This window comes from Myzus persicae, unplaced genomic scaffold (genome assembly GCF_001856785.1).
Source record: "Myzus persicae strain clone G006 unplaced genomic scaffold, MPER_G0061.0, whole genome shotgun sequence".
NCBI classification, from domain to species: domain Eukaryota; kingdom Metazoa; phylum Arthropoda; class Insecta; order Hemiptera; family Aphididae; genus Myzus; species Myzus persicae.
In genome coordinates this window covers 23678-33609 of record NW_019104228.1, presented here as the reverse complement: position 1 = coordinate 33609, position 9932 = coordinate 23678, and the positions used below count along the sequence as shown (strand labels likewise).

The 9932-nt window shown below is 28.3% G+C and overlaps 1 protein-coding gene across 1 annotated transcript; it reads left to right on the top strand.

Moving 5' to 3' along the window:
- The first annotated feature begins 1403 nt into the window (after positions 1-1403).
- LOC111040229 (mitochondrial import receptor subunit TOM70-like) lies at positions 1404-9681 on the top strand. The gene is made up of 10 exons (XM_022324047.1): positions 1404-2021; positions 2132-2305; positions 2381-2588; positions 3339-3480; positions 4023-4239; positions 8010-8144; positions 8223-8447; positions 8511-8607; positions 8699-8822; positions 9462-9681. The coding sequence occupies exons 1-10, from the start codon at positions 1776-1778 to the stop codon at positions 9610-9612; spliced, it is 1719 nt and encodes a 572-aa protein (XP_022179739.1). The 5' UTR covers positions 1404-1775; the 3' UTR covers positions 9613-9681.
- The last annotated feature ends 251 nt before the right edge of the window (positions 9682-9932 follow it).

Below are 9932 nucleotides of genomic sequence, written 5' to 3'. Positions count from 1 at the left end.
TATACATCATACTGTTTATTATATATTTATATCTACGTGATGACTATGAATATTATACTGCATTTTATTTTAACGAGAAACATTCAACTGTTTTTACATTGTCCAATGTATGCTCTGCTATGTGGTACATTAATACTTAAGTATTACAAAAATAAAAAGAATTAAAAAATAAAAAATAAAAAAAATAATTTGAAAAAAAAATTTTCATTTATTATTCTTCAACAAAGCTATTTCCTTCCCATTAACTGTTTATTTGTATTTAATAAGTTCAACTAACATTAACTAGACATTGCTAGACGTACACACATTTCTGTTGTTTGAATTATTACTCAAAGATAGTACATAATAAATACTGTTACATTTTTATTTTAGACTTAAAATACGTTATTTCATCACGTATCTAATACAGTAAACTCTCGATTATGTATACACGGACGGAATAGGCTGGCACTGCAACAACGGATAAGCGAATTCTGCGGTTGAACCGCAAAATACAAATTGAAACAAAAATGAAATTATTATTTTCATAGGCACAAACATAAACCTTATTCACAAGGTATGCCGATATTTTTAAATATACCTATCTCTATACAAAAAATAAGTCCTCAAAAACTCTTAATATAAATAACTTGTTTCACAAATGCATAATGTAAATACACAAATCTAAATTCGAAAAGAAATTAACATGCATTAACTCATTATTTGGTTTTAAATATTTTAATTAAAAAAGGTTGTATTGTGATTCCATCCCAATAAAATAACCTACAAAAATATGGTCATATTAAAATAATATATATAATAACGACAACGAATGATGATTTGGGTAATTGACTAATTAATCAGAATACTTTTTGTTTTGATAGTAGTATGAGAATAAGAAGCCAGAATATATTCTTTGACAAAACCCACAATTCTCAAGAAAATTGTGGATTTTAACTTCAACTACAATATCATCAGTTAGCAATATATTTTATTATTTATAGATGATAACGAATTTATAATTATGAAATCTAATTAATATTTAATATTTGATTTCGTATCAACTCCTAATATTTTCATAAGAAACAATAAATTCTTTCTAACAAATAAAATAAGTTCTTTCATTCTAAAACGGTACCGGCACGTAACTAATACGTATCAAATTTTTCCCCTTGACAATTTTGCTCATACCTTCCGTTGGGAAGCCTAAGTTAAGTGTATTTTTTTCCAAAGTTGTCTGTTAAAAGAGTTTTCATTATGTTCAAATGGTAGGTGTTTGGCGCCAAACTTGAAGTGTCTCTTTTATACGAACTCCACTAAAACCACGTCCAATGAGATGCAACCATGCCGTACACCGAACGTGAGGTTTCCATTATCAGCAATTACATCATTGCTCCTCGCCGCTGATAAGCAGATAAGGGCGCACTGCTGTAGGCCTGTAGCTCACTGTGGTGCTCTTGCCACAAGGCTCTAACATATTTTGTTCGTCTCCATAATAATCAATCGCTTTCGCTAATCGCAATTAATTTTCATTCATAATTATTGCCTCTGCGGCACAAGTACTCGATTATTGCCGCGGTTGTATGTTGTTTTATTTGTTTATATAATTATTGGTTGTACCTACCATTGTTTTGTTTAAAATAAATATAATTTTATCTACTTTGATTGTCCAAAATTTCAACAATTGTGTGCCCGGCAGTGGCTGCTTGATACATTTTAATTCGTTAAGCATGTGTTCATTGTGTTAGAATAATTTGAGTGGTGTCCGCTGGAATTCGTGTCATAATAACAACGCCATGTCCGATTCCACTAATTCGTCGTTTGGCTTCCTGTCCAACTGGAAATTCAGCTTAGCCGTATGCGTACCATGTTTTGCAGTGGGGTTAGGCGCGACTTATTATTTTTACTCAAAATCTAACAATAAAGGACGGCGACCTATTGAGCCAACAGCCAAGCATTATGACATCCACGGAAATAATGTCACCCAAGACCTAGTCAAGACTAACGGAATCGATCCCAATACAGTGAAAGTTCACAAACCGGTTGGTATATTCATCTTATTACCTACACTTCTGTTTTAGTCATTAAAACATGTAATATGCAGTGTTGTATTTGAAACAAATTTAATTTTTGATCAATTGTATTTGCTCAGACGCCTACTGAGCAAGTTGAAGAATTTAAAAAACAGGGAAATGCAGAGTTCTCAAAACAAAATTATGATGCAGCCATTACATTTTACACACAAGCCTTGTCAATATGTCCACTGTCTGAGAAAGGACTGTTGTCTACTGTGTATCAAAACCGAGCCGCTGCCTATAGTAAATTGGTATTGAAAAATTATTTATTAATTAACAATTATTTTAATCAAGTTTCTTAAATTATTCATTTGATTTATTTTTAGAACAACTATGAGAATTGTGTGGCTGACTGTGACAAAGCCTTAGCTTTAGTACCGTCTTACAAAAAAGCATTATCCCGAAGAGCTAGAGCTCTTACAGAATTGGGAAATTTTAAGCTTGCTCTAGAAGATATAACAGCTGTTGTAATGTTGGACGAGTTTAAAAATCAAACAGATATAATATTTGCGGATAGTGTGATTAAAAGTTTGGGTAAGATTATAAGATCTGTGTCCTATTTAAAATAAGTATGTTTTCCAATTTTACTATTTTAGGCTTTGTCATATAAATGGTTTAAAAACTAAATGTTGTATACAATTTTGTTTATTAGTATTTAGTTATTAAGATAGGTATATAATTTTGTTGAAATAAATGATCACTGATTGTAATAATATATGATTGCATTATGGGATAAGAGATAGGCAACTCTAAAAAACTCACCTGTTCATAAATTATAAGTTAATTGTTAAAAACAGTTTCGTTTAGTCATGTACCACTGACCATAATCTTAGTTAAAGGGGGCAGTAGGGCTTATTAGAGGCTCCTCCCCATAGACCACCAATCGATTTTCCTCAGGGAGAACTGAGCTGGGTAAAGCTACAGAGTACAGCTTTATTTTTAAGCAATATTGTTTTTTATTTTTAATCACTATTAAGCACGAGTAAAGATATTATTTTAAATTGTTTAAGTGATATCAATAGAATAAAACAAAATCGTTCCTACCTTTTCATGTGGAAAATTTAGTTTCTTACCTGGAATTTATTTACTTGTCTAGACTTCTTTTTCTAGTCCCCAACCCATGTGAAATCTTTATTCTATATCATTAAAAATTTTAACCTTTAGTAAGTAGTCTTGATAATATGTTAGTAATAAAAATATTTTGAATATAAAACATAAGTTGTGTATTTTACTGTGTGTAGTTATAAGTATAATATTTTCATTAATACTTTAATGTATATTTAGGCAAGCAAAACTTAGAAGAGTACACAAAACACAATGTATTCAATTTGCCCACTAAAATATTTATTGAAAATTATATGAAGTCATTCAGTGAAGATCCTTTTAATGATGAATTTCCTCAGACGTTAATGAAATCGGAAGTAAAGTGAGTTAGTTTTAAATTATTATTACTTTATTGATACCTCTCCCTTTACCATTATTTATTATTTTGAAATAAAATACATATAGGTAATAATGTAATTTTTAATAAGCATGATGCAGGGGTATTTTTAATCTCATTTAGTTATGCATTATGATAATTTTTATATTGTACTAGCTGAATTACCTGGTTTCGGCCTGTGTGTAGTTTTTGCTTACTCAAAATGAAATTCTTAAATCAACATACATTGTTGTGTGTGTTTTAAATAAGAAAAAAAATTATTTTACTTAATGCTATCAAGTGCTAAACAGTAGTAGTAGCTGAATCATGAATTAAATAAAAATAATAATAATATTTATAAATGATTCTATACACATATTGTGTAAAAGTATTATTATTATAAAAATTTGAAAAAAGTTAAATTGCTTAGTCACAAAATGGGCACATAAAAAAAGGCCTGTTCTTTTATATATATAAGGATTACCTTTATAATAAAATGTGTTACAACTTAGAATCTCTAATGTTTATTTTTTGTTGCACTTCTTTAGTACTGGTTTGGAATTGGCATTAAAATGTATCAAAGATAGAAACTATGAACAAATTGAGGATGCTTGTAAAGAAGAATTGAATAAGACTGATAATAGTTTAATTCGTCGAGCTTTGGCATTAAATCTGCTTGCTACTTTTTCAATACTACGTGGTAACTATGCAACTGGGATCGAACATCTCACTACTGTCATAGAATCATCAGGAGTTCCAAACAAGGTATACAGTTTAGTGATGTGTGTATGTGAATAGTAATTGGTTATATTCTGTATATTTAATTAAAACAATTTTAGCTAAATTATGAAATTACAACACCCAAACATATTCATAATTACTAATTTCAGTCAAACAAACATGTTCTATGGTTTTTGTTTTATCTTTTTTCTGGAATGATTGATACAATTTTTTCCATGGTGCAAATGTGTTTCAAGAACATTGATATCAATAGACATTTTTTGAGGTTTTTGACGTTGCATTTTTATTAATCGTCTTAAGTGCATATTAAAAATATATAATATATAAATACTGCCGTCATAAGCGAAAACGCCGTAGGTCACCGAAAAACGATTTTGAAAAAAACGCGTTTTTGTATTTTGTATTTTCATAAAATCATAACACCTTGTACATTCTAATTATTTAAATATGATATATGGTTTCTTATGTAATTTTACCCAACGAATGCAATGAAACAATAATAAATATGATTAAATTAATAATTAACAAGATATTTTACTTTACTCGTTGTACCTTAGTATTGGTATAAACTTTTGCTACACTATTCAAAAGCAAGAATGCCGTAACTCGTAATTAACAATTTCTGATATGATAAAATTATTTATACATTTTAATTTTAAAGAATTCACAAAACAAAAATATTATTTTTAAGTCAATTTATAAATAAAAAAAAATACTTTAAAATACATAATTTTTATAATAATTAGCATGTTGGAATATTTTCCCAAAAAATTTTTCTGTTGGCTGGGAGAACTTGAGACAGATTTTGTAGGATACTATCGCGTTTTTCTTGTAAAACCCCTCGTGGTTTCGTTAATGAGATTGGATGCGGCATTCCATTGATTTTCATAACATTTTTTCTTAAAAAGTCTAATTCTAAATATTCTTCATCGTAATCGCTTTTAGTGAACAATATAAATTTCCCACGTTTAACTTGAACAGATACTACATCTTTGAGTAAAATACGATTTGTTGATTTGGTCAATTTTTGCTGAGCTTTATAATCCTTCCATAAAAAAAAATCCGAGTGTTCCATTTTTTTTACAACAACTTTAGATTTATTTGCGTTGCCAATAGCAATGGCAAAATCATCAAAGTCATACGTTTTCTTTTGGTGTTTCAGTGACAGCTCGACCTGATGGTGAAAGTGATCCGCTGACATAAAAGTATGGCCCGGCTCAAAATAATTTAAAATTATTTCATTAGCACAGATTTCTTCGGAATTTATAATGTAAATAAGAAAACTAAATAAGCACCAATTTTTATTTTGGCTGCTACAATTGTCAAGCCAAATCGTCACTGTATTTGCATCTCGATTACTTAATAGAAACGCATAAAATGTGCTTATCAAATCTTCTTTATTGCGACCATTAATGCCTTCGTGCCAAATACAAGCGAATGGAAATAATTTAGATTTTTTCCCCAAAGGTACGAAACTTTCATGATACGCAACAATTCGTTTTGTGAATATAACCTTTTTAAAAGAATCGACACGAGGTAACATAATTACTTTCTGTAAGTCAACGGACAAATAAATATTTGTTTCGTCGAATTCCATGTCTGCTTGTTTTTTGTATAAATCTCTAGCTTTTTTAGTTTTGTTTATATGAGTTGTATAAATTGTACAAACATCACATTCGGGCAAAATTTGAGTTTTGTGTTCATGAATATTAAAGCTTTCGCAAAGTTCACATTCTTCATGACCTAACTGCGCGAATGAAATATTTTTTTCTTTTACCTTGCATCGATAATATTCATACGAAATATAATTACGGTCTAATTCAGGTACAACCAGAAGATTTGGATCGTAAAAAAAAGGTTCATCATTTTCATTATTCATTTTAAAAATTTAAAAATTATTACATTTTAACGTGGCAACGATACAATGTAAACTAAACTCCACCGTAGAAAAATAATTAAATATCGAATAAGTTTATTATAAATAAAATGTTCCGATAGTGACTTGCTTTGCGATAAGTAAACTAGTCCGTGTTACTAAGCCAAAATGCCGCCAATTAAAATTTGTACTATGTACCAAGATAAAACGCCGTATCTTCAATATTACTTACTGCGTTAATGCTTAGTATGGTGATTTTACGGTGTTATTACCTATTACCCATGAATTTTTCTACGGTTTACGGCGTTTAAGTTATTTGATTTTTGATTGTATTATATGTTTGGAGTAATATTTCAGACATACGGCATATTCATCTACACAAGCCGAATTTCACAATAATTTTTTGTTTATAACCTCATTTTTTATTTTTTTGGGACTTACGGCGTTTTCGCTTATGACGGCAGAATACACATATTATACAAAAACATCATAAGGTAAAATCTGAGCCATATTAATTATCTATTGTATAATTAGTTATTTTCATAATCGATTAAATGCTTAATTGATCAATACAATTGATTAGTCAAAAGCTTAAATACACGTGTATACAAAATGTAAATACCAATTTCTATCTATAGTTTCATTAAAAGCATTAATTTAATCTACCACTGATTATTGATATATGAAATAACCACAGTCATAAAGCTTAATCAATAATTTAGCTAAGTGATTTTGTAAAGTTTAATTAGTTAATTTAATTATTAATATATTCAATAAATTACCCAAGTAATTTTTAGATTGATATAATTGAATACTGAACTCTTTTTCAAATGAGAATGCACCGGTACCAGACAAAATCTGGTTATAGTTTAGCATCTGCATCTGTTCTCGTTTTAAAAAAAAGAGTATAGTTTATATTATATGATATCCCACAGTGTTTGGTTCTATAAATAGCTTATTGAAAACAAAATGTGTGTACTCATTGAGTAATATTGTTGTGAATGGCCCCATGTTTCTATTTAAGATTATGATAAAAATCAATAAATAAAAGGTTGAATATTAAAATTTTTCTTTCTATAGTTTGTTTTGTATGTTCTTATTTGTGTTGTTTAAAGGAGTGCAGCAAACATATTTAATGCTTAGAAATTGTATGTATACTCTATCCACTTTAACTGGATGTCACTACAATTCTCATCTTACAAATATTCAACACAGCAATTCTGCATACATTAGAATACATTTTGTTGCTAACTTTAAATATTAGATTAACTTACCTATAGTCAAATTTAGAGGTAGGAATATAATCCAGGAAAACTCAGGTTTTTATTGATATTTTATTGAAGCAAGTTAGTGTCTAAATAATTTGCATTGTTATAATTAGTGCTCGGATTTATATGTAAATACATATTTACATATTTACACTATGACATAGTAAACTAATTTCAGCAAGTGAAAATTTGTTTCACAAGACTTTTTATGAAATCAACCATATATCATACATATTTCACAACTATTCAATTTTTTTCTACAGATTAAGATCATTTTACTATTTTTAATGTGCTTCCTTCAGAGTTCAGAGTGATAGAAAGCTTGTCATAAGTTGTATAGAATAATATCGTTTAACATTTTCAACATTTACAAACTAATAAGCACAAAGAGAACAAAAATAGAAAGCTGAAATTCAAACAAAGTTGATTTATCTTGTCATTTTGTTGGGAAATTTTTAGTTTTGACCTAACCAAACAGTTTAATACAAGATATCTAGAAATTATTTTGTATTTTTTCTAAGGTTTAAGTATAATATAATAAAATGTATATATTATTTAATATTCTATCAAAACGTAATATAATGCCCTGTGTTTTTATAACTATACATTGTTTGGATTGTTATACTAATGTTATGTTATTTGTCTAATAGTTGGTGATTAATTCCTTAATCAAACGATCGTCAGTTTACCACCAACAAGAACAAGTGGAAAAATCTTTTGAAGATTTAAAACGTGCAGAAAATATTGATCCCAACAGCTCTGAAGTATTTCACCATCGAGCTCAAGTAATTCTTATTATAACATTAAATTAGGAATGAGTTTATTATAAATACATATTATGAGGAAAATATGTTATTTTTTAGATTTATTTATTAGAAATGAATAGCGAGAAAGCAGTTGAAGAATTTAAACGGGCAGTGGAATTGAATCCTAAATTTATATTATCAAATGTTCAATGTTGTTACGCTCAATATCTTCATGCAAAACACACATCAAATGAATTGGACACTGAAAAATTCCTAAACAAGTTAAAAGGATTTGTTATTAAATACCCAGACTATGCTGAAAGCTACACCCTATATGCACAGGTAAAAATCAATTTTTAAAATCAATTTTTAGTATATTAAGTAATTTTTAAAATCTTTTTGAAGGCTTTGACAGAAAAAGGAGCATATGAAGAGGCAGATATGTTGTTCAAAAAGGTGTATGAAATTTATCCAGAAAATGCTACTTTATTAGTACACAGAGGTTTTTAAATTTTTAAGTTCTTAAAATCATTGAATATATTATCATTATAAAATATACAATGCCAACTGTAAAAATATACACAATTTTTCAGCTTTGGTTGTATTATCATGGAAAAGTTCCATCAGCGAAGCATTCACCTTCCTCCAACAGGCAATAAAAGTTGACCCGAAATGTGATTATGCTTATGAAACATTGGGAACACTGTATATTCAAACGTAAGATATTACTACAAATTATACTGATTTATCTATAGTTAAAATTATTTGAAATTAGGTAAAAACAATTGTTGGGAATCATTTGTTCTTAATTTATATGCAAACAAATATTTTGTTTAAACCTTATTTTCATATTGTTGCAAAAATCACCAAGACATGCATTTTTATTTTCACTTACCTGAACAGTTTAAATCACAACTAAACTTTGACTTAGTATTCAAAATCATCTTGCATAGATCACAGAATAAAAATCAATTTTTTTACCTCACATATTAATGTTTAGAAACACAGTCAACTGCAACCAGTTCTTAACGGTGGCAGTTAGGCAACACTTTTTGTCACCCGACCAAGTCAACTATCTCTATACATGCAGTGTAGTATTCCCATGCTGCTGAGCACAAATCGGTCTGACTGTGTTTCTTAACTTGAATGCATTATAGATCAGAGCTGGGTTACTTGCTCATCAGAACCAATTTGAATTCGTTCTTTTTATTTGTATGATTATAATTTTGATTATCGTAATCCATTATAAACAAATATATTATAAATTATTTTAATTATTACCTGTATTAAAAAAGTTTACCCTTTATTTATATTATATTATGTAAGTTATATGGTCATTTGTGATAACTGTTGCAGAGGAAAATTAGAAGAAGCTGTTGAATGTTTGGAAAAAGCTGTACCTTTGTCCAAGTCTGAAAAGGAACTATTACACATATTTTCATTGAGAGATTCAGCAAGGGCACAGTTAGCAGTAGTTAAACGTTTGGGATTAACGCCTCAACTTTAATAATTTTACCTTCACCTCTTTATAATCATTATTAAATAAAATAAAGAACTTTAGTTTTTTTTTAATAAATATTAGTGTTTTTCATTTGTTAATAATCAGTGATACAACTTCTTTATGTAGGTAATGATAAATTGTTTGATAATTATTTGTTGTTGAGTATTTTGAGTATCTATAGTTAAATGTTTTGTACAATCTATGGTGGCATATCTTTACATTATTGTAAATTTATGTACATTATTTATTATAAATTCATAATAATAATAGAGTATTGACAAGTGATGTACATACTATTCATGAATTTTTAACAGCTTTATGTAAAT